General features: G+C 49.1%; 1 protein-coding gene across 2 annotated transcripts in view; it reads right to left on the bottom strand.

Annotated features, from left to right (window-relative positions):
- Window positions 1-4,050: 4,050 nt before the first annotated feature.
- The window catches only part of SH2D4B (SH2 domain containing 4B), a 74,356-nt gene continuing 52,289 nt past the window's right edge, over window positions 4,051-26,117 (bottom strand). For both annotated transcript variants that reach the window (XM_023648921.2, XM_023648914.2), the window contains exons 6-7: window positions 12,213-12,433; window positions 4,051-8,541 (exon numbers count right to left, since the gene is read on the bottom strand). In XM_023648921.2, coding sequence (XP_023504689.1) covers window positions 8,449-8,541; window positions 12,213-12,433 — 314 coding nt within the window. In that variant the 3' untranslated portion in view covers window positions 4,051-8,448. The remainder of the gene's footprint in view (window positions 8,542-12,212; window positions 12,434-26,117) is intronic.

The following is a 26,117-nucleotide window of genomic DNA, read 5'->3' on the forward strand; positions in this document are numbered from 1 at the left end:
ACAGCAAAGTTTCAAATACGGCCATATCGGACTCAAGTCCAGCTATGTTAATTTCGCTTCTTCTAATTTGCCAGAAGTCACACCATTAATGTCCTCCCGTGCTCAGGTTAACCAGTGAGGAAACGACAGCCATTTTGGACGGCCATCCCCTCATTCTGCTGAAACCGAGAAACAACTACGTGGAGAGACTGGACAGAGGTGCCTGGGGGGGTGGGACCGAGGTCCCCGTGTTCGCCCAGCAGCAGAGCCCTGGTTCCTGGCCCCAGGAGGACCCTGCAGGGACCCTGAGCCACAGGGCCAAGTGGAGAAGCCTGAGGGATGCTCAGAGTGTACTGACTCCAACTGTGAGCTTTCCTGACAAATTTCCCAAGCCCTTATTGTGACTTTGTCTTTGGAGACCCAAAAAAGCAGAGAATCTGCTCCACGGGGAAAGTGGAGAAAGTTAGAAGTGGATTAAACTTTTAAACAGAGACTGTTCAAATGGTCACAACCAGGCCAGAGATGTACCAAGAATGGGCTCATTGCTAAAAATGAAATGACTGGGATCCTGGAAAACCATCAAAAGCGGCGTAACCAAGGAACGTCAGGGCGTAAAGGATGAGGCACCCGCCATCCTGGGGTCCGGTGACCACGGCCGAGCCGTCTCTCTTCTCAGGCACGGAGGGAACCAACCGTGAGGGTCACCTCGTGGTGGGGGTGCCGAAACACTACAGCCAAGTTTAAAAGCCGGAGGTTGGGTAACGAGATGTGGCTTCTGCCTTCAAAGCAAGATGAAGAGGCCCGTTAACAGACTTCGCAAGGGGACTGGAAAGGGGATTGTGCTGGATGGAGCAGGAAAGCAGACGGGGTCGCTGCCTCTGCACATGCGAGAGGACTGAGGTTGGCAGGAAGAGCTGGGACGCCGTGGGACTGGCCCTGCCCCCGTGGCCAGAGGCCCCCGTGGCCCCCTCCATCGCGGATTACAGCAAGAGTTTCAGACCCTCCGGCCTCGGCTGGTCCAGTCCCGGGGGCACCTAGCAGAGATGAGGAGGAGGAGGAGGCTTGGGGAGGGCAGGTGTCTATTTATTGCACGGCTGGCTCTGGCCCTGGACGCAGCACTGATGCTCTCGCAAAGGCCCACTGCAGGTGTGTCTCCCCTGTCATTAGGGCCTGGGGGTAACAGCTGGGACGCAGCTAGGCCACAGGCCACTGTGCTTTCCATCATGGCTCCCCGACACCCCGCCCTCGTGAGTGAAGCCTCGTCAGAGGACCCTTTCCCAAGGCTCCCTCCTCCTTCCTATTAGGGCCCTGACTAACAGACACCAACAGCCCCTAGGTCTGCCTTTCCTGGCCATCCTGGGTGTCTGGAAAAAGACAGAGTACGCATTCAATAGAACACAAAAATGGTTCCATCTCAAGAAGTAAGAAACAGAGACAAGAGAAAAAGCCTATAAGAGCCTATGAAATGTGTCTCTAACTTTTTCTCCTTTTTGAGTCACCATTGTAATTTTGAGTACAATTGGTTAAAAATTAGTGTTCAGGGGCTGTTAAAAATTTCTCGGAGAAATGGTACCTCCCTTAAACCAATCACTGAATTCCTTAATTGAGGACATAAATCTCTATTGTGAACTCTGACGGTTTCTCTTAAGCGGCTGTGTGCTACGCCGACCAGCCGGGGCCCCGCTGTTTTATAGACGTGTCAGTAAGTGCTCTGAACACAACATACTCCTCCCTGGGTGTGCGCTGAGTAATAAAAGTGAAGTTGTTCCTAAAATGATGCTGCGTTGCTGTTTCAACTGGGAGTCTGCGTCTGAAGGATGTTTCTAAGGCTGAGCATCACTCATTAGTTCCTCCAGGGCCCATTTGTTCAGAGATCATCGGCCTCCCCAACAAATGGCAAAGTCGTTAATGGAAAACCCTGTTTGTTAGGCAGACTTGGGGAGGTGACTGTTCCTGAAACAACATGCTAGAGTCAGACCCTGGGCTCCCAGCTCACAGATGTTTCTACGGATTTAGTTATTTACTGAATACTAATTTTCGTATCTCCGTGTAATATTTTAGCTGTTTTGTTTGCTTATAAGCTTTACAAATGCTTCTTACCTTCCATAAATCCTTAGAAACTGGAAATGAGGGGAGAGACTTGATTATCCCAAAGAGCTTTCTGTAGTTCTGTTCAACATCCACCTACCAGTAGAAACATGAGGCTGCAAAGAATACACATTCCACACGTAAGGGGGTGGGTCCCCCCTCTTATCAAACTGCTCAGCAACTGCCCAGGGAAAAAAGAATCATTAAAGAATGAAAAGGCAAATGAAGCAATAATTACAGCCAATCTGGTCAAGCCAAATGGAAAACCCACCAAAAACCCGTGAAGATGTGAGAATAAACAGCAAACTAACCAGGGACATGCCAGCATAAGACACAAAAGGTAATCGGCAGTGTACAATATTGATTAAAGGAGTCGGGAAAAGATACAGGAGGAGTAACCAAGTTATGGCGGGTCTAGGCTGAATTTTTGGTCAACACCCAAGTTATTGGCACAAATTGCTGTTGCCCCAAGGGCTTGAAGAAGATGACTGAGAATCTGGGCAGAATGTGTCCCTGGTGATGAATCTGGTTGTGCAAATGTTTAGTTTGTATGATAAGGGAAGGGTAAATTATGCTAAAAAGCTCTATCAGGGCTTCATTCACACGCACACACACGCAGGTGCACAGCCCGCCTTTGGGTCTGAATGACCCGTGCATCACAGTCAAGGCTTTTTGCCCTGGAACACACACACGTAGACTCTTACGCAGCTTCGTGCTCCGTACCGAGCTTGTGCCAGTTGCTGCTTCTTTCTGGAAGCCTCTTTTATTCTTCTTCTGCCTTTTAAGTTCAGATTTATATTGATGACCCCCGAAGAATTACTGTTCCCACTATACTCTGCTGTCTCCTCCTGCCTGGGGGGCAGAGCAAGGAGGGGTGTCCACGGAGGGGAGAAGCCCTTGGGGAATGGGTTAAGGGTCCCCCATTGATGAGTCTGCTGGCTGCCTCGTTCTGCTCCTCAGGCCTCCTCTTGTCAGCCCCCATCTAGGGGGTCCCTTTGATTCCCGGGCTTCTGACATTGGTTGCCCCCAGGGTAAGAAATTTCCTTTCAGAGCATCAGCTGGCACACCTCTGGCTCTGCAACCTCACCATCCTTCATTTACACAATCTCCCAGGGGATGAGCTCAGAAGCCCAGCAAGTCCATGAGCGCATCCTCTGAGATGAGGATGTCAACGGACACACAACAGGGATGGACACAGCTGCTCTGAGTGCAGTCGACGGAGAGAAGACTTTCAGCTCTTATTAAGGGCTATCAAGGACCCCACGCTTTACAGCTGCTGTCTTTCTAAAGCCCACCAGCTAAAGGGCCCTCAGAACACATATGTGACCACAGCTAGGTTTATTAGCTGGGTGCAACAAGGGAGAACACATATCAGAGGGGCCGTGAAGAGCTCAAAAGGTGGGAGTTAGAAACGGCTACTCATTGAGATGGGGGAGCTGGAGTTGATCAGAGAATGGCCTTGGCAGGGATTGGTCAGAATCTGCAAACTGGGGAGTGGCTGGAGCACCCAGAACTCTCTAGAACATGAGTCATACAGATAGACACCCATATTCACAATGGTATTACCCACAACAGCCAAAAGGTGGAAGCAACCCAAACGTCCATTGACAGATGAGTGGATAAACCAAATGTCTGTAGACACAATAGAATACTATTCAGCCTTAAAAAGGAAAAGAATATCTGACACATGCTACAACATGGATGGACCTTGAAGAAATTATGCCAAGGGAAACAAGCCAGTGATAAAAAGACAAGTGTGTATGATTTCACTTAGAGGAGATGACCAGAGTCATCAAATTAATACTGACAGAAAGTCGACGGCTGGTTTCCGGGGGCTAGGGGGAGGGGAGAAAGGGGGGTTGTAGTGTAATAGATACAGAGATCCAGTTTCGAAAGGTGAAGAATTCTGCGGATGGATGATGGTGATGGTTTTACAACGATGTGAACGTACTTAATACCACTGAACTGGACACTTAAAAATAGTTAAAATGGTAGATTTTATGTTACGCATATTTTACCACAATTAAAGAAAAAGAGAGTCACGCAGAGTTACCGTTGGATCAGTTCGCCTGACGTCCTGTTAAAACACTCGGGTCTGCACAGCTGGCTGTGAGAGTCTGAGCTTAGTTTCTCCCGCGTGCTGTGGCTGAGTCCAGTTTATCTATTTTGCAAGTTCCTGGACAGTTTTGCCAAGTGGCGATTTCTGTTTCACGTCTCAGTTCCCCCATCTCAGACTCACTGCCGGCAGAGCTGTCTTTGAGTTTTTCAATCTCATTGGTTTGTTTGTTTATTCCTCTTAATAACTGAAAGTAGCAGATTCGAGATTCCAACCCAAAGCCTCTGTGACGCCCAGCCTGGGCTTTTCGACTGCAGGTTCCCCTAAAGGCTAAAGAAGGTCTTTGAAATCCGTGCCGTCAGTTTGTCCCTAATCCATAACAAACGCAATTCAACAGCGTCGACCGTTCCAGGCACCGTAAAACACACAGGTCAACGCGGCACTGCCCGACCTCCAGGACCTCACTTTCGAAGGGCGAAACAATGCTACACGGTCAACGGTAGGAAAGGATGATGAATTCTAGAGAGCGAACGACCCTGTGCCCACGGAAAGCATCTCTGCAGCTGCGACAGAACTTGCTTACATTTGGTGAAAACGCTTTGACAAAGAAATCAGCTTCCTTTTTGATTACTAGACATGAGATTCACATTTAAGACGGGAACTCTATTGGAAAACATAAGAGTTCCTTAGGGTCCTCGGAAGCATAAATGACCATGTGAGAATCTTTCCTGAGCGTATATTTAGATAAAGCGGAGAAAGAGAGTAAAATAATTCCCAGCATATGCACCATAATTGAAAGCCAGGGTCTGCAAACGTTTTCTGTAGAGGCAGGGCAGTGAATGTTTAAGGCTTTGCAGGCCACGCGCAGCCAAAGACACCGCATCAACAAAGGAGCGGGGCTGTATTCCAAGACGACTTTCTTTATGAACGCTGAAATTTGAATTTAATGTAATTTTCACAGGTCATAAAATATTATTCTTCTTTTTAATTTTTTCCAACCATCTGAAAATGTAAAAAACCACTCTGGGCCCTCAGGCTGTAGAAACACAGGCGGGTTCGGTAGGAACGGAATCTGGCCCGCGGCTGCAATCTGCAAACACCTGCTCTCATGCTCGCTTCTCAGAGTGTGGCCCATGGTCCAGCGCATCAGCAGCGCCCAGGAGCTTTTAGAATATCGATCCACCAGAGAAGCGGCCCTGGGAGGTTCTCAACCTCTCTGTACCTCAGTTTCCCCATGCGTAAGATGGAAATGATAGAGTTGCCTCTCTCAGCACGGTTGTGAGAATTACACACACACACACACACAGCTTCAAACAGTATTTGTCATTACTCTTACAAACCCTCACATTATGTTATTTTTCATGGCCAGCCTCTGAGACAAGCATTGTTTACCCCATTTCACAGAAGAAACTGTGGCCCAGGGAACCGGAGAAGCTTGTCCAGGGTCACAAAACAAAGGTCTTTCTGCATCCAGATTTAATTCTGAGGATAATGAAGAGTTCAAGGGTACCAAAGGCGGACACACTGCCCAGGCTCCAGGTCCCATGTCCACATGTCCCTCTTAATGCCCACTCCCAGTGGCCTCCTTCAGCCCACGCCCCTCAGAAGCTCCCCCACTCCCCCATCACAGCTCCCCAGCCCCACCACGCCAAGATCTCCTTGAATCCCTACCCCAAGCTACCCTTCCGTTCCTTAAAATTTATCTTCCCTTAAGTTGCAGAGTGCTTTTTACAACTTCTCTTTCTGGTTATAGATTGTAAATTCTCCCTCTGCTGGGTCTTGTAGCAGACTGTTTTTCATTCTATTTGTAGGGCTCAGGGAGAAAAAAAAAAGGAAAAAAAGGCAATTCCTTTATTTGAGAATCCTGACATTTATTAGCATAATAAAACTCTCAAGATGAAATTGCAGTTTTCCAGACAGTAATTTCATTTTCAGGACAACCTACAGGGAATTTATTTTAAGGCCAGGTAAAACCTAAAATATATGAGACATGCAGAAAGTGCAGGCCCCAAATAAAATGAAATAAATGTGTTAGGCATGGAAAACGCAGCTGTTGTCTCCCACATGTTAATTAGGGGTGACAGAAACAACAGCTCGGGGATTCAGGTTCTCAACCTGTCTTGGTTGGCTTTCAAAGCTGCTTTGGAACAAAAGCTTTCTTCTAACACCTTGAGAATCATCACATCATAGCCCCCTGACACGTCACCGCTGAGCACGATATCGTTGCTGCTGTCACTGTGTCGTCGTCAGCAATACCTTTCATCTAGACGGGCTCCCACGTTTATCATTTAACTGACCGGCCAAAAAACCTAGTGAGGCCCATACAGAAAATTTTCTTCTGTGATATGGAGCTTTAGTGACATTAAATGACTTGAACGAAGTCACAAAGTCGGTAAGTAGCTCGGCCAAAACTAAAATTCAGTTCCTCTGGGTCTAACAGAAAGAAGGTAATGACAATAATCATCAGCTATGGTTTTAAAGGGTGTTAGAGTTCAGAAAGCAGGTTCCTGCCATCACTTCGTTTTATCCGGTCAGAGGCCCTGGGAGACAGGCAGACAGGAGGGATGTCATGGACCCAGGCTGGTATTATTGAGCACATTTGTACAATACGTCCTCACCTGGCTTCCCCAAAAGGCAGAGCCTGCAGCAAATGCTGATGTGCTGCATAAATCTTACTCAGGAGTGCGATCTCTGGGAGCCGGAGGGAGAGAGAAAGGCGAGCGAGGCAGAGAAGGGGCAAGATCAGGTACTGATCTGGCCATGGCTTGGTTTCCTCATGGCTGGTTGCTGGATCCTGAACTGTCTTCTAAGAGGCCACAGAGAAGTGCCGCTCAGAAGAACCCCCCTGAGAAGGAGGAATGGAGACCAAGAAATCTAGCAGCCTCTGTCTCTCACTGAGCACAGGCTCACTGAGAGGTGGACCTCTTCCTGGCTGCACGGCATCTTATGCCTCTGCAGCAACAGGAGGTGAGAGGCCCAGAGCACCACATGGGACAAGGCACCACTGCCTGTGCTCACATGACGCTGATCAATACAGTGGGGAAAGCACAGCCCAGGCAAAATTGATGGCAGTGGGGATGACTGGGGTGAAACAAGCAGCCAAGGATCTGAGGAACAGGGGAGGCCCGAGGGGAAGCAGAGTATAAGATGTTTGATGCAGCCATCAAGTGAAGTAGACCAGTTCACCGACATCCAGAGTCCATTTGTCCTCTGACTCTCACCAAACGCAACCCTGCGATCATTACAACACTAGTAAGTTTCAGCGTGGGAATTTGGACCAGGTCTGCTTGATTCTAGAGCCCGTGATAGTCCCATCATAACCTGCTGTCTCCATGTATATGTCCATAAATATGAAACATGAGTATGCACAGACACCATCCCTGAGAGTTACTGGAGTTCTTGGGAGAGTCTTCTTGTTAATAAGAAGAACATACTCAGATTAAGTGGACAGTAGACTACGATCTAAAGGACTACAGGGGCAGAGGTAACCATCTGAGTACCCCACACAACGAGGGCCACATCCTGGAGGCCAAAGGCCTTACCAGACGTCTACAAACCACTCTTGGACTTATAATTCACCCCAGCTCTTAGGCACATCTGTAGGAAGACATGAAACCACTGCCTCAACATTGCAGAACAGAGCCAAGAGGTGATTCCCAGACCAAGGAGGGCTGGCAGAAGACGAGGAAAAAGGAGGCGGGGCAGATCGGTCATCAGTTCTGGAAGCTGGGGCTCAGGAGCCTTGGGTAATTCCAATGATAATATCAATGAGGATGGTAACAGACACCATTAAAGATGCAGCATCTATGTCTTCCATACAAAGCCTTTACGATATTTCTTCCGTAACCTCCATGACTTTATACACAGTGACAAATAGGAAATAACTTACTAGAAATCATGGCTGACTGGTGTTGGAAAACTTTCAGAAGAAGTGCATTCATTCAACAAACGTTTATTGAACGTCCACCATGTGTTCAATTCAGAGTTCGGCACTGGAATTACTTGGATTATTAAAACATGACCCATGTCCTCTGCGAGCTCAGTTTAGGGCAGTCATGACAAAGAGACTTCATCTTCTGAGGTCATATCTAAACTCTTCATGAAAGAGTTGCATCAGCTATTAGCAATTTCTGTCCTAGGCACGGGGTTGGGGACCACAAGCACCTATGCCATATATTTCATAGCCCTTGAAATATATAAATCTACTTGTTCCTCTGGATGGTGGTGGAGCTTTCAAAAGGCCATAAGGATTCGAGCTGGGAAGTTCTTAAGTGGAGTTCAAAATAGGATGCCCAAAGGAATCCAATTGATAGGGAAGGAAAAAATCATTCAAACAACAGGTGGTAGTCTGGTGGGCTGTCCCTCTGTCCACAAGGCTCCTGCAGCAACTCTCCCCCTGAAACAGTGATAATTTCCTCCTAAAAGGAAAAAAGAGAAAAAGAAAAATTCATTTATAATCCAGAAAGGGGAATAAACATCCACCCGAGAGAGATTAGTTCAAGAGAGAAAGACTAAGAATATCTATCTGCCTCCTCCTCACTCTAACTTATAGAAATGACAGGAAAAAAATATGCTTTTAAAAAGAAATGAATCCACAAAATATGGAAAAATCAGAAGGAAGGACATCAACAGAGCAAAAATGTTGAAGAACCCTCAAAAACCAAAAGGCATACAGGATGAGATAGTCAGAGGAGTTAAGGTGGGGCAGGGGCTAGAGGAAGTGTCAGCAGGGCAGACTGGGGGACCCCAGAGAGCAGAGTTCCTTGCCTCAGGCAGGTCAGGAAGCGAGGGGAGGCACGCAGTTCCTTGCGAGGCAGAAAAGATCCAAGAAATTCACACTCTCATGCCCAAGATGAGCTACCCACCATCAACCCAACCCTTACAGTACGAAGAGATTCCTTGGGAGGCAGAAAAGATCCAAGAAATTCACACTCCCATGCCCAAGATGAGCTACCCACCATCAACCCAACCCTTACAGCACGAAGAGACTGCATCTAGGAAACAGCAGCTGTACCCACTGATGGAGAAACAGGAAATCCACAGTTCAAAGACCCCCTTATAGCCCAAAACTTATAAACATTTAAGGAAAATCATAACCATAAAGGAAAGTGCTAAACTCAACAACAGAGCCGACTCCCAAGAAAATATCAAGCTTATAAAACAAACAGGAAGAGCCTCTAAGAGACGTGTATTTAATCTCCTCGGTGGAATGAGAAGATACATCATCCGTGAAACAAGAATGGGCTATTTCAAAAAACAGAACCAATTAAAGGAGCTGGAAATGTAAAAGATGCCCGTTCAAATTAAAAGAAAACTTTCAACAGAAGAACTGAAGAGGAGAATAGACACAACTAAAGAGCAATTTAGTCGCCGGAAGAATTGACACATCAATAAGAGAGACATCAAAGAAGAAAAATGGATGAAGGATATGAACAGACAATTCACAGAGGAAATCCAAGTGGCCACTAAAATACGAAAGATCCTCAGCATCAGTGATAATCAGAGAAATGAAGCTTAACAACAGTGATGGACAGTGTCTGCCCATCTGATGGGAAAAAATTAACATGACTGATCATCCCAGTGTTGGCAGCAGCGTAGGGAAATGGCCTCATCCACTTTTGGCAAGAGCATGAATTGGTGCTTTATCTTTGGAAAGCAATCTGGCAGATCTTTTCAAATTAAAACGCGCATAGACTCCTATCCAGCAATTCCAGTTCGAGGGACCCACCCTAGAGAAATACTTGCACACGTGCCCAAAGTGACACACACAAGCAAGTCTCGGCAGCGAGGTTTGTGACCACGGAGACCCGAAAGCTGCAGACGTGGCCTTCAGAAGGAGGACGGACAACTAAAGTGTAACATGCGTCCAAACCGTGGAATACCACAGAGCATTTACAAGCATGGGGTACACGTATGACACGGGAAGACCTCACGGATGTATTCCAGTAACAGCCAGCATGTCCTGATAACTTACAAACGTGGGTGTATTGTTTCAGCACTTTGCACAGAGAAAGCTCCTCGAATCTTCACAGTGACCCTACGAGGCAGCACTGTTACTAACCCATCTTACTGGAGAGGAGACCAAGGTACAAAGGTCTGAGCAGCTGCCCCAAGTTACACACAGAAATGAAGCTGAGATTTAAAACTTGGCAGCCTAATTCCAGGGACCATGCCTTCAAAAAATACACTCTATGATACATTAACGATGCTAAAAAAAAATCAAATTTCTGACCTACTGGTAAAGGATTATCCAATTATGTGAAAAATAACAAAACTATGTATTTCCTCACGGATGTAAATTTCTACATTAATGCCCAGGAAACACCTGAACAAGTATGTTACGAGGCAAACTGATAATTCAAGGTGGAGGATGAAAACGGAGATTTGAAACAGATGAGCCCCTCACCTCATATTGTGTTTGATTTTTTTTAGAATGTAATCATGAATTAAGCGTGTAATTAAAATTTTAATTTATAGAAGCTGGCCACCAGATCTCCAGGTGGGCATAAATGCGATCTCTCTTTAGTGTCAGGAACTAAATCGGCCGTCTCAAGTCTTAGATCTGGGAGAGAACACAGACCTTCCAAGACATCTTGGCAAGTGTTCCTCTGTGGAAACCTGTCCACAGCATCTCTGAGAAATGGATGTTTGCCCTTCGCTTGAATACTTCCAGGGACAAGGAGCTCATCACTGCTCAAACCAGCTTATTTTGGACAGAGGAAGCAATGTGGCATAGAGGAAAAAGCTCAAGCTTTAGTGGCACACGACCTGAGGCTTGACTCCTGGACCTGGCCGGTACCAGCCCTGAAAACTTAGACAACCTCCTGAACCTCCCTGCCTCAGTTTCCTGATCTGCAAAATGGGACTAACATGCCACCCTCAGAGCTATCATGATGACTAAAGGAGAACCTGGATGTGGAGCAACAGGCACAGTGCTCGACACAGAGAAGGTGCCATATCCACACCCCCTGCCCTTCTCTCTCCTGGAGTTGTCACAAGCCTGTTCCCAACACAAGCAGAATTCTGCCTTGACCTGGTCAGTCTAGTTTTCCAGTATTACCCAGTATTGGTAAATGGGTGAATTTCTATGAACTTATAAGGTCAGAGCCCTGGGGACATCCGTGAAGAAAAAGCAATGCAGATCCAAGAGTCCACACTATCACTATTACTATTGCAAAAACCCAATGACACAGGCAAGCAACTCTGTGAACTTTTTACAACTGCAAAGCTCAGGTGATGGTGGGTCCCTGAGCCACCACGACTCAGTCCCTTGGCATCCCTGGGTCCTGCCTCTGGGTCACCGAGCTCCCCCTCTGGCTTCCTCCCAGTTACTCCCAATGCCAGCAGCCACGTGAACACAGAAGTCACTTCTCTCTACACACGCTGTTTGGAAGGCGACATCCCTCTGGATGCGAGGTCCACGCAGGGAACAGAGAACAAAGGAACAGAGAACAAAAACAGTTCCGGGCAGTAAGGACTTCCACACCACGTTATGGTTGGCGTGCTGTTAGGGACACTCCCTCACTTAATGCTCATGGGCCCTGAGCTAAGTATTAGTCACACCCGCCTGCCCCATTAGGAAACTGAAGCTCAGGGAGATGAAGTGACCCGCCTGAGGCCACACACCTAAGTGATAAAGCTGTAGCTGGAACAAGAGACATAACTCGATGAGAAAAGCTCCTCTATCCACAGAGTTGCTCTCTAGGTTTCAGCTCATCTACGAAGCCACCAGGGGCCTGCCCAGAATGTCCTCAGGAGGGACCCCTGAGGATGAAGTTGGACAGAAGGCTGGTCAACCAGCTCCTGAGAGCTGACAGCAAGGAGCACCCAGGTACTCCAGGTGAGAGGGCGCCTGGGGAGCCTGCACCGTCAGAGGGCAAGCCCGACAGAACAGTGGGTCCCAGAGCCTGGTCTAGCCAACCTCTGGTCTCTTCTACCCGACACTGCATATCCCTGGGACCCTAAGGACCTTCTGGGGCTTCCTGCTCACTCTCCATCCCCACCTCTTAGCATGCCTGCAGCCCGGCTCCCCGTCCAGCTCAAGTTTCTGCCCAGGTCGTCTCCCCATGAGCCCCCCGAAGAGGGATACCTTGTGGAAATCAACAAGATCGGTGAGTGTGGCGTGGCGACTGGTGTCTACCCCCAGGAAGCTGTAAAAGTCCCCAGAGGCGTCCACGAGAAAGTGCTTGAACCCATTCTGCAGGCGGTAGGAGAGGGTGTAACCCCAGATTTTCTCACTGACCCGAACCAGAAACGCTCCCTCAGTCATGTTCTCCAGGAGATGCTCTGCATCTTCTCGGCTAATAATTCCTGGTTTAAAACAGAAAAAAAAAAATGTCAGCAGGTTCTGCCACCCCTGCACCCTCAGCCTCCCCCACTCACCCAGCCCCTCATCCTCCGTGGAGGGTTTGGGGAAGGGAGGGGCTTTGGGGGCTGTCTGGCTCTCGCCTCATTTCACAGAGGGCGCATCTTGGCCCAGAGCAACCAGGCGTGAGTCTGGGGACCACAGTTTCTACTAAGACCCGAGTTTAGCATGCTTTTCTCCAAATTAAGCCACACTAATTTGGATTAATTGGGTAGGCAAAGAATCGGTAATGAGGTGGACTTATAGCACCTATCGATTACAAATACAAGTCAACACACACTGCCCTGTGGACAGCTTTAGGAGTTCTGTTTTAATGACGAGACCAGGACGACTCTGGATTCCTGACTCAGTTGTCTCTCCAATACCCGTGAATGAGCGCCTGAAAACGGTATGTCCTCTTAAGAAGTAAAAAGACTTCCTCCGTCTACCTGTGGACGCTGGGCAAACAGTTTCCTAACAGGGGCACAAAACTGAGCTTCACTCCAGCTCAAAGGACGAAACTCGTTCAGGTTCTGCAGTCCTTCACGGTGCGGTTTCAAGTAGGAAAGGCGGGTCTGCCGTGGAGTTGTCGGTATGTCAGTGGCAAACCCCCGAATGCTTGGAGGAGCTGCTCTCGTCTGAGCAGGGCAGTTTACTGGATCAGGTCTGGAGGCCGGGCCGTGGGAAGATGCAGGCAGTCGGAAGACGCAGACTACCTGCCAACTCTGCCCCTGGCTCTCTGATCTTCAGCCAAGCACTCAACTTCTCCAACGTCCTTTGACATCTAAGTGATCATCTCAACCCTCTACTTCAAAAGCAAGTGACCATTTGGCTAATCAGGGTCTTTGGTTGTTCCATATAAATTTTAGGATTCTTTGTTCTATTTCCATGAAAAATGTCATTGGACCTTTGATAGGCATTGCATTGAATCTGTAGATTGCTTTAGGTAGTGTGGACATTTTAGCAATGTTACTTCTTCCAATCCATGATTGTGGAAGATCTTGCCGTTTCTTTATGTCTTCTTCCATTTCCTTCAGTAATGTCTCATAGTTTTCAGTGTACAGGTCTTTCACCTCCTTGGTTAAATTTACTCCTAGGTATTTTATTCTTTTGGTTGCGAGGGTAAATGGGATTGTATTCTTGATTTCTCCTTCTGCTAGTTCGTTGTTAGTGTATAGAAATGCAACTGATTTTTGGATGTCGATTTTGTACCCTGCAAATTGACCCTCTTTGTTAATTATTTCTAATAGTTTTTTGGTGGATTTAGGGTTTTCTATATATATAGAATCACGTCATCCACAAAAAGTGACAGTTTCACTTCTTCCTTTCCAATTTGGATCCCTTTTATTTTTTTTTCCTGCCTGATTGCTCTGGCTAGGACTTCCAACACTATGTTAAATAAGAGTGGTGACAGTGGGCATCCTCGTCTGGTTTCTGGTCTTGGATAGCTTTCAGTTTTTCTCCATTGAGTATGACATTGGCTGTGGGTTTGTCATGTGTGTCCTTGATTATATTGAGGTACTTTCCTTCTATATTCATTTTATTGAGAATTTTTTTTATCATAAATGGATGTTGAATCTTGTCAAATGCTTTCTCTGCATCTCTTGAGATGATCATGCAAAGGAATCCTGAGACAAAAGAACAAAACTGGAGGCATCACAATCCCTGACTTCAAAATATACTACAAAGCTACAGTAATCAAAACAGCACGGGACTGGCACAAAAACAGACACACAGAATAATGGAACAGAATTGAAAGCCCAGAAATAAACCCACACATCTATGGACAGCTAATATTCGACAAGGTAGCCAAGAACACACAATGGAGAAAGGAAAGTCTCTTCAATAAATGGTGTGGGGAAAATTGGACAGCCATGTGCAAAAGAAGGAAAGTAGACCATTATCTTACACCATCCACAAAAATTAACTCAAAATGTATGAAAGACTTGAATGTAAGACCTGAAACCATAAAACTCCTAGAAGAAAACATGGGCAGCACACTCTTTGACATCTGTCTTAGCAGTATCTTTTTGAATACTATGTCACACCAGGCAAGGGAAACAAAAGAAAAAATAAACAAATGGGACTACATTAGACTAAAGAGCTTCTGCCAGGCAAAGGAAACCAGGAACAAAACAAGAAGACATGAACAGGCATTTTTCCAAAGGAGATATATGGATGGCCAATAGGTACATGAAAAGATGTTCAACATCACTAATCATCAGGGAGATGCAAATCAAAACTACACTAAGATATCATCTTATGCCCAATAGAATGGCTGTAATCACCAAGACAAAAAATAACAAATGTTGGGGAGGTCGTGGAGAAAAGGGAACCCTCATCCACTGCTGGTGGGGATGCAAACTGGTGCAGCCACTATGGAAAACAGTATGGAGATTTCTCAAAAAACTTAAAATAGAAATACCATACGACCCAGCCACTCCACTGCTGGGTACCTACCCAAAGAACTTGAAATCAAAAATCCAAAGTAACATATGCACCCCTATGTTCATTGCAGCATTATTCACAATAGCCAAGACATGGACGTAAACCAACTTCCCAATGACTGATGATTGGATAAAAAAAATGTGGTGTGTATATATATATATATATATATATATATATATATATATATATACACAATGGAATACTACTCAGCCATAAAAAAGACATAATCATCTCATTCGCAACCACATGGATGGTCTTTGAGGGCACCATGTTAAGTGAAATAAGCCAGACAGAGAAAGACAAGCATTGTATTATTTTACTCATATGTGGAAAATAAACAAACTTACAGACAAAGACAACAATTTAGTGGTTACCAGGAGGGAGGGGGGGAGGATGGGCATGAGGGGGAGGATGGGCACAAGGGGTGCAGGGGCACATTTATATGGTGTTTGACAAATATTAATGTGCAACTCAAATTTCACAATGTTATAAACTATTTAGAGCACAATAAAAAATTTTTTTTAAAAAAACACAACCCACCAACTGGGAGAAGATATTTGCAAACCATATTTCTGATAAGGGTTTAATATCCAAAATATATAAAGAATACATACAACTCAACAACAAAACAAACAACCCTATCAAAAAATGGGCAGAAGATCTGAACAGACATTTTTCCAAAGAAGATATACAGATAGCCAACAGGCACATGGAAAGATGTCCAACGTCACTAATCATTAGGGAAATGCAAATCAAAACCATAATGAGATATCACCTTACACCTGTCAGAATGGCTATAATTAACAAGACAAGAAATAACAAGTGTTAGAGAGGATGTGGAGAAAAGGGAACCCTCATACACTGCTAGTGGGAGTGCAAACTGGTGCAGCCACTATGGAAAACAGTATGGAGATTCCTCAAAAAACTAAAAATAGAAATACCATATGATTCAACTATTCCACTGCTGGGTATTTATCCAAAGAACACAAAAACACTAATTCGAAAGAATACATGCACCCCTATGTTCATTGCGGCATTATTCACAATAGCCAAGACTTGGGAGCAACCCAAGTGCCCATCAAGGGATGAATGGAGAGAGAAGATGTGGTACACATACACAATGGAATACTACTCAGCCATAAGAAATGATGAAATCCAGCCATTTTCAACAACATGGATGGACCCCGAGGGTATTATGCTAAGCAAAATACGTCAGAAGGAGAAAGACAGATGCCATATGATTTCACTCATATGTGGAAGATAAACAAACCCACAGATAAGGAGAACAGATTGGTGGTTACCAGAGGGGAAGGGGGTCAGGGAGGTGAAAAGGGTGAAGGGGCACATGTATGGTGACAGAGAAAAAACAGTCTATTGTGGGCGAGCAACTTCTGTCTCTACAGAAGTTGAAATATAATGATGTACACCTGAAATTTACATATTATAAACCAATGTGATATCAATAAAAATAATAACAATTTTAAAAAGCACATTATGACTTTCAAGTCAGATAAAGAATTTAAAATCATTTCAAAACTGAGAAGAGCAGTGGAAACATTGGCTCTTGTTATCATCCGTTACTTCCGGGAAGAGGTGACTTGAACATTGTCTGTTCACACACCCACTTGTTCACCCTCTACACACATTCAGGGGGATTATTTGCTGTCAGTGACACAGCAGAGGGCAGAAGGTAGCTGGCTGCCCGTCCCATGGCCCTGAGGCCCCACATACTGCGGCTTCTCCCCATCTTCAGTGCTGCTCCCAATTCACCGAAGACCCACTCCCCTCCCATTCCTCTCCGACTTGACATAAGTGACAGGACTTTCCTCATGCCCAAAGCAGAGGACACAGAGGCAACTACACTGTCACCTGTCCCCCTTTTATCGACAACCAACACAACTGGGGGCCACCACTTTACTCCTTCCCCAGGACTTATCAGGAGGCAATCAAGCCAGCTACCCCCTCCCCAACCAGGCTACACATGGAGAAAACCTACATGGGGAGAGACAGAGGGAAGGAGGCGGGGAGCTCTCCCACCCAGGGCGCCTGAGGCATCAACACAGGATTCCTGGGGCTGCCCCATGGAGGCCTTGGTGCCTTCAGCCAGATGGGTGGTGACAGCCAACAGAGGGCCAAAAGGGCCCACCCAGAGCTGTCCAAAGACCCAACACTGCCCCTCCCCCCCCCGCAACACCAGGAGACCTAGACCCTAAAGGGGGCTGGAGGGTCGGGGAGAGGTAAGAGGAGACGGGGGAGAGTCAGGACTGGGAAGAAGAACCAGATGATGTCACCCCATCCCGAGTCCATGTACCCCAAGCTGAAGCCCAGCCTAGACTGGAGCTGGACCGGCCGAGCGTCACTTTGGGTGGGAGACTAAACAGTCCACTTGGAATATGACTAACATCCGACTGTGACCAGTACCCCCGGCCATGACCTCTCTGCCATCTAAAACCTTTGAAGGCCTCCCACTGGCCTCCAGCAGAGTCTGGGCTCAGGAACAATGGACGCCGGGCTCCGGGCCCCGCCCCTGCCTGCTTCTCCAGGCCCATCGCCCGCTCGCCTCATGCACCGCTCCCGGCTGCCCACCACAGGCCCCCTTGTGCAGCGCCTCCTCCTCATTCCTGGCCCCCTGGCCCAGCTGACCCTGAGTCCTCAGCCAAGGACTCCTCTCTTCTCCAGGAAGCACAGGCCGCCGGCTGCCTACAGTCTACGTTCGTGCAACTTAGAAAGAGACATCCCTCCTCTGAGGGGTTGAAATAGAAAAGGGCGGCTTTCTGGGCCAAAACGGCAAAGCTTACTCTTCTGCATTCCAACCCTTGTCCCTGCAACCAGCCCCCCTGGCAGGGTCCCTTGATTCAGTGTCCAACCTGCACAACCTTCACAGGAAGTCGTTTCCAGCTCAGGCTGCAGCACATCGGAGGCCCCCACCTTCTCCTGTGCCCTCTCCCCTTCATCCTTACAGGCATTTCCTCCAATAAACCTCTTGCCCTTCTGCTTCTTGGAAGACCCGAACAGACCCCAAGTGCCTGGGATGTTGGGGGGTTTGTCTGGGGCAGTGATCAAGCATGTGGACTAAAATCACAGCTCAGGGACCTGATCAACAGGTGGCCTTGGGCAGGTGACTTAAGCCCCTCTGAGACCCAGTTCCGTGTCCTCATCTATTAAGTGGTACTGATAATACTACCTGCATCACGAGGCTGTTTGAGAATTCGTTAAAGGAAACCATGAATGTGCTTATCGTGGAGCCTGGTAACACAACGACTATGTGACACACTGTAGCACATTTGCATTGGATACACTGTGTCTTACACATGTGCCAGCACTGATGTCACTTTGTGCTGGTAGCAGCGATGGGCATAGCAGTGGCAGGCTGTGCCCCCACGCCAATCTTCTCAAACAGAGGCTGCTGAGGGTGACGTCCTCTGAAGGGCACTGCTGGGATCTCTGGGCCCCAACCTGGGCCATAGAGTCAGCCGGGCCCCTCCCAGGAGAGTCTGCAGGCATCTGAGAGAATAATAAGCATCTGTGGATTCTGCCTCCTCTTTCATACTCAGCTGGAAATCCAAACTGTGATTTGGCCCAAGAAGAAAGGTGAGACAGCCTCACGGCTCAGGATGGCAAAGACCATTTCACAGAAAACCCAACCCCCAACAAAATGCCGCTGGTGGCCAGGAGCCCTGCAGGAAGCCTGCGAGGAGAAGCTGTCAGGTTTTCCCACCCCATTCGCTTTGCCCTCCCCATCTGCCTCTGCCCTGGATTGCCTCTAAGCCAATTGTCCTGGGAACTGGGCATCAATCTTACCCCACCCCACCCCACCTCTGCCCCTCCTAAACACTCTACCTCTTGGCCGAGGAAAGAGGGCTGGGCCTCGCCTCACCCATTCTGGCTGGGGAGTGAGCACTCCGTTGGGATCACAGAAACTTCCTAACTTGCTGACGACCAGGGCTGGCTGAGGGATGCAGCCCAACCAGCCTACGCTCCGGGGTGGCTGCTCCGGAATGATCATGGGAGAAGCCAACTGCAGATTCTTTCTGAGCCACTTCTCACCCAGGACAATCGGAGACATGTTGTTTCCAGGGAGATTTTCTCTCCTCCCTTCCTTTCTTCCCTTTTCCTTCCTCTCTTTAATAAACATTTATTAAGCAATCTCTGGAAGCCAGGCCCCATGCTGGGCACCTGGGAGTCAGCAATGAGTGACACACAGTTTCTGCTCTTGAAAACAAGGCTCACAGTAGCCGGTGGAGACAAAGGCCAGGTGGGCGTGGGCTCAGCTGCTGTGGTGGCAGCTAGGGGAGGCACCCCCCACCCCCCCCCAGCAATGAGCCCAGGATGGAAGTGTCAGTTAGACTGAGAGCAGAAAGGCCAGGACAGAGGGACAATGCAGGGAGTGCAGTGGGCTGAAGGAATTAGCACACGGTTCTTTGTCGCTCAAGCAGGAGCTGGACAGTGGTGAGATGCAGTGGTAGGAAGGGGTCAGGCCTCAAAGTGCTCTCCACGCCGTTACAAAGATTATGGACTTAATTCTAAGGGCAACGGGGAGCTACTGATGTTTCCCAAACAGAAGAATGTGAGAATGTTCGAGGGTGGAAGATGGATCGAAGGCGCATGGACTGGAGGCAGACAAGCCAGGGATGTGAGCTCCGAAAGGGCTTCCTCATCTACGGATTGCTCCAGAGCTGTGTTTCCACAGTTGTAGCATTGAAATCCAGCTCCCAGACCAGCAGGCTGCTGGAAATGGCTTCCATCTTGAGGCAGAGAGGCAACGGGACACACTGAGGGTGACAGAAGAAGCCTCATGCCAGAGTCAGCACGGGGCACCATCTGGGGACTCTGTGGCCCTCATCTCATTTCGTCTTCCTAACATCCCTGTCCTCATCCGTTCATAACGGAGGGTCCGCAAGACAAGTGACTTACCCAAGGCCACACAGCTACTAAGTGGTGGAGCCAGAATTTGAACTCAGGTCCTTGGACTCCAAGTCCAGTGCTCTTTGCCCTACACCATGACATCTCAGGCAGAGGACAGCAAGTGCAGTGAAAGACACAAGAAGGAGGGGACTAACGGGGCCTGTAGAAGTCAGAGCAGGCTCTGCAGAGGCAAGGAAGGGGGATGTGAAGGGGGCCCGGAAGGCCGGGCAGACTCTGTGTAAGCAGTAAGTGGTGGTGCAGGGATGAAAGGGGAGCAGAAGGGACAAGATGAGTGAAGAGTCACAGTGAAGGCTAAGAATGACACATCCCCGGACATTTAGATAATGTGATACAAGAGACGCTGAATCTAAGTGTCAGCCGGTTCAGAGACATGGAGACGGAGCTGAAGGTCTAAAGCACGTACAATCTGAATCCCGAAGAGCAGAGGGGAGGAGACAATGTTGAAAGAGCGAATGGTTGAGAATCAAAGACACATCACAGTGAAGCAGCCCCAAGCTCCTCAGAGTCTCACTCTGTCAACCAGACAAAAGGCAGATGACCCGCAAAGAGTAAACACAAAGAGGAAACAACCGGGCTGGTGGCCGACTTCTCAGTGACAACAACAGAAGCCAGAGCACAATGGGCCACTATTTCCAGTGTGCCGAGAGAAAAATTAGTGTGAGCCCACCTGTCAGCAAAGCCTCAAGCTGGCCCGGGACTCACCTCCCAGCCCCTCCTCCACTCCATCCAGGGCCCTGAAACCATTAGCTTGGAAGTGGACCTCAGGCACCAAATGAGCTGCTTGTAGTTCTCTGTTAAGGCTTCTCCCGGGAAAGAAAGAGACCCAGATGGGCCAGACACGACGTTTTACGTTTTATGGGTCTCAATTCATCTGACGTGCATATTTCTTAAGGCTTTCGCCGGTCCACGGCTCCTCCATTAGTGCTCAGTTCTTTCTCATTCATTTTTGTGACTTTCCTCTTTTATTGCCATACTTCCCAGATGATAGCATTAAGGAGGCTGGAATTATTAAGCTCTTCATTCTCAGTTTCTCAAAGCATCCTAAAGCGGCAGAGATTGTGATGAATGGGTTCAAACGCCTTCATTTTTTATAACTCCAAGTGAAATTCAACCATGGCTAACCGGTGAGACAAGGGTTTCACGGGACAAGCTTCTTGGTTCCAGATATATTCACGCACAAGAGGGAACATCCCGTGCCCGCGATCGTCTGCTCCAAGATGACAGGCCAAGTTCGAATAACTAATGCGGCCGATCACGACAGAGGGTTGCAACCACTCAGCAAAACGACCTCTGAAACTGGCTATGCAAGGATCCTGTGCAGCACGACCCCAACCGGGCATATAAATTTATTATGGGACTCATGCCAGTCTCGCCGACAGGCCCCACAGTGTCCCTAGGACAGAGGACAGGCGACTTCCCTCTCTGTGGTGGACATTGATTGGTTCCGCCTGCCCAGGACCACTGGCCCTTCTTCTGGCCATGTGACCAAACCAGACCCAGTAAGGGAGAATACTGGGACTAATCCTGGGACTGGAGAGAAAAGTGTACCCTCTCTTCTGCTGGATTTGAATCTAGGAGAACGCGGGCACTCGAGCACAGGCCCAGGCACTGCTTGAGAAAGAAAACAACGAGGTGAGTGGCAGAGCTGAGAGACGGAGAGAGGAGGTGCCGAGAACTTAAGCTCCTGGGATCAAGCAAAGCCTGAAGCTGCCCCTCCGTTTGGGTTTCTCCGTCAACTGAGCCAGTAAATTCTCTTTTTTGATGCTACAGGTTTGATTTTTTTCAGTTACTTGCAAACTTCCACAAGGGCAGAGAAATTATTGGTTTCATTCACCACATGCCCGTGTGTGCCTAGCACACAACAAGAGCTCAACATCAACAATCAACAAACCAATTATTTAAATGCCTCGCTCAGGATCCTGCCTCCGAGAGGCCCCGCCCAGGCAACATAACGATCCCAAATGTGGACAAGTCGGTTTCAGGCCATTTACTACATGAGGACTCTGCAGGCCGTACGGAGACCTGAGCAGCCCCCTTCAGGAATTCCGTGGGGGGCTGATGCCAGCCTCGAGGAGCAGACACCTCCCCAGCTGGGACTAAGACATGGCGGCTGAAACAGCTGGCAAGGCCCCAGAGACAGCTGGGTGTCTCCTAGAGGAAGAGCCGCCTCTTCCTCCTCTGGAAAGACACTGACCCCCTGGGTACAATGTGCCCCGGGACAGTCACTCAACCTTCGGAGCCTCTAGCTCCTCACCTGTGCGACGAAAATGGCTGCATCGCATCGCGGATGAGAGCGTGGACCATGCAGCCAGACTAGCAGGCTTGGGATCCTGCCGCCCCATGCACTAACAGTGAGCCACGGGCAGGTGGCCTCGCTTCTCTGCTCCGCTTCCTCATTGTGAAATGGGGCAGGTGCCAGAGGCAAGTGCACAGTGATGTTGAAGAATTAAATAAGTCAATGTACGTGAGATGCTTGGAGGAGAGCGGGCATCTGTGAGCCCTGCATACCTATTACCCCTCCAGAGAGCCATGTGGGGCACAAATGAAACCCTGAAGTTCAACGTTTACTCAACACAAAGCTGTCACAAAGCAAAGATTCGATACATTATCAGTTAAAACATACAAGCCAGCATGGCCCACAGGTGAGGCCAGCCACCCTGAGGAGCGGTCCAAGGTCAGGCGCCCCCCTCCAGGGATGCCACCGTCCCAGCGGTGCCTCTGTGCACCTCCCAGTGGACACAGCCCCACACAGAGCAGAAGGCCTGGAAGCAGAGCTGGGGACCAGGATCTCAGCCACACACCTTTGTGCAGGACAAAGTGTGCACATCCATATGGCAGCCCCACCCACGACCACCTCCCACAGCAAAGGGAAGCCCCAGACGCTCAGAGGTCCTCTTGGGGAGAAGCAGGGAGGGGAGGAAAGCCTAGAGGCTGGTCTCCCTACAGGGACCAAGTCAACAGAAAAAACTGCACCATTGAATAGGATGACGTTAAACAAAATGGACTAGAGTTTTATCCCCACTACCTGGAGGGGAAGAAGGGGGCGGCGATAATTCTTGAGATCCGAGAAATTGTGGAGAAGTAAAGGAACTTTGCTTTTTCACGTTTTCTTTGCACACAAGCTTGAAACACAGCTGCAGGAATGTCGATCCCACCCTGCTGTCTGCAGGGGGCAGATAGTGTCCCACACATCAAGACCACAGACGCAAGCCAGGCTGACCCCTCCAGGAAGCGGCCAGGGGCTGTCGCATCCCTGTGTAGGGGACGCGCTCTGCCTGGTGTGCACCTGGGGGCTGGTGGGGGAGCGTGAATCATAACAGCCAAAAGCAGAATCATTATTTTAAATGAAACCTGTAAGCAAGTGACTCTGGCAGGCGAATCTGTAAAGAATGTAATTACTAAACAGAAGGTGCTTTGAGTCTGATAAACTTTCAGTAATTAAGCGTGAATATTAACGTGAGTCCTCATCTCCAGATGAGGCTTCTCAGCTACTCCTGCGACCGGACTTTGTCCTCCAGTGAATGTCAAGGCCACCACATTCATTTCTCAGAGAAGCAGCGAAAGAACGGTTCACGGTGGGAAGCGGAGGGGAGGAAAGTGTGTGATCTGATGGAAGCCTCATCAGACGGGACAAGCCAGGCCTTCACCGTCCTGACAAGGGGCTGTCTGGCCTCTGTTTACAGCCCCGGCCACGGGTGCTAACGACTCCTGGACGTCCTTTATTCCATCTCAGAAAAGTAACTGCTAGAAAGTTCATCAGACTGAACCAAAGCCGGCACCAGCTGCCCAGCGTCCCGGCCCTGAGGCCCTTACAGGTCGGGCGTGTAGTGGTTTGAAGACAGAGCTGTGCCCCCCAGCCTCAAGTCTCCCTTCTCAGTCCTGTGAACACATGAGGCCGAGGGCTGTGGTCTGAGCAGGAGCCCCAGGGGCCAGGGCTGGGATGAGCCTGGGGCTGGATGGGGGAAACCAAGAGCACAGGGCCCGGAGCAAGGAAAACCCAAAGGCAGCTTCCTGGAGTTGAAGAAGGTTCTAACCTGTGAGGGGACCTTCCCCGAGTTAGGGAGGCAGGAGGAACCTTCTGTAACCACCAGAAATACAACGGGACCGTCCGAAGTATATCAAATCATTGCATCACCAGAAATCACTGTTGATCGCTATTCTGTGTGCTTTTTTAAAGCCAGATAGAAAATAAGAAATCAGTTCTATGAAATCAAATCCACATCCCCAGGTCCTTCAGCCTCTGAACTTCCCACACATCTTTGCTACCCACATCTGTGGATCAGAAACAAAGCACCCAGAAGAACATCCCAACCACAGGCGGGAGGCAGACCAGGCACAGAGGGTCTAAGCTCAGAAATGCAGAACCAGGGACGGCTGAAAGCAAAGAGTTCACATCTCGGGAACGCACTGCAGTCCACGCCTTCCTAAAGCAAAAAATGGCTCCGCTCTTCTTTGCAATCCTTTTCTGAGACTCTACAGCCAGTGCACGATTTTTAAAAAAAAGAAGGAAGAAGATTCCTTTATTTCTCAGTTGGAACAGCTTAAGCTGGAACTTAAGAGGAAAGTAGGTCAAGTGACCCACTTTTTTCTTCTTTAGAATTTTTGCATCTGGGATCAGACCTGGTGGAAATTTTCCCTCCCGAATTCTGCCCAGGAGAGGAAAGTCAGACATCGGACTTGACGTGACGGATCACGAGATGCTGGTCATGCCCCTAATGACCTATGTGTACCCCTCGCAGCTTTCAAAGCACCGTTCAAGATGAGTATCGTATTCCTAACAAAAGAAAGTTCAGGCTTGTGCTTTTTTACAGAAACCTCAATAAGTGTCACCTTCCTCTTGTGCGCTGTCATTTGATGTCACCTTTCTCTTTACTTCCAAGTGACGTCAGTGGCGTGTCCCAAGGGCAGGAGCCGCCACTTTCATACTTCCAGGCCTGATGTGCCTCCCCAAAGGCGGCCGTGGTTCCTTATTCCATACGACAAATGGGAGCATTCGCTGCTTGCCAGGCACGTTCTAAACACTTTGCAAACATCATGCTCTGAGTCCTCATAGCACCACAATGCAGTGGCTGTTGCTATTTCTCCACCTCCGTTTTCTTCAGCCATCCTTTCCTTAACATGGATTCGGTGCCTGAGTCCACACCGCCAGGTCCCCACTCCGGCTGCCACTTCTCAGCTGGTCCCCAAGCCTCACCCTGGGCTCGCATCCTCCCCCTGATCCTGGAAGCCAAGGCCCAGGGCTGAGCTGGCTCACTCTCTGCACCTTGGCCCCTGACTCCAGCCCCTGAGAGTGGTCCCGAAGAGCAACAGGGCATCCCCAGACTTTCCCTCCAGCTGGGGACGGCGGCAGCTCCACTCTGCAAGATCACAGGAGGAGGAGGGGTGAGACATAGAATAAAGATCTCAGGCTGTGTGTAAAGGAAGTTCAAATGAACATCTGGGGGGATTGTAAATCCAGAGGGGACATGTTTTTGCCCCAGTCTCCGTCCCTGGAGAGCAGTGTATTCAAGGAGCCGCCAGAATGGAGTCAAAAACCAGGAGCCAGGAGCCCTCATCTTGCCCCAGCTCCGTGCTTACTGCTGTGTAAACAGGGGTTGGTTTCTCAAGCTCTCTGGGCTTCCACGTGGTCTCCTGTAAAGGGCTGTCCATGCCCGGCTCAAGGCAGCTGAGAGTACCCATGAGACGGTGTCCATCAAACTGCTCTGAACAGCGACAGCCAGGCGGACATGCCAGACCACACAGCAGCATCGTGCCAAGTTCCACGCACGGTCAGCCCTGCTCAGCCCCCAGGCCCTTCCTGCTCTGTGCAGCTCTGAGAAGAGGCGGCCTCCCAGAGCAGCAAGGAGACGGGCCGAGCCAAGAGGCCATAACCACTCAGCCTCCGCCTCCCGGGGCACAATCTTCCCACCTTGCCGGGGGCCGCCTCCTTGCAGGACAGCCTGGGGCGGGGGTCTGCCCCCCGCCCACAGGACTCTGGGCAGGCCATCCAGAGGGCTCACCACCGCCTGCACCTTGGCTCCTGGCCCAGAAACACCACCGGCAGCAGAGAAACAACGAGCAAGGCTAAAGAGAACACCTGGGCCCTCAGCCCACAGGCTCCCAGGCACCCAGTCCATGGCCAGCCCCACACCCCGGCCAGCATTCCAGGTGCTCCTGACCCCCTGGGCAAACAGGAGGCTCGGCAGGGGCAGGGCCAGGGATCTTGCAATGATGCCGGCAGAACCCACCCTCAGAATCACACCGCATAGCAGGCGCCAGGGCAGAAAGCAGCAAGGC

The sequence above is a fragment of the Equus caballus genome, chromosome 1 (assembly GCF_041296265.1).
Source record: "Equus caballus isolate H_3958 breed thoroughbred chromosome 1, TB-T2T, whole genome shotgun sequence".
NCBI classification, from domain to species: Eukaryota; Metazoa; Chordata; class Mammalia; order Perissodactyla; family Equidae; genus Equus; species Equus caballus.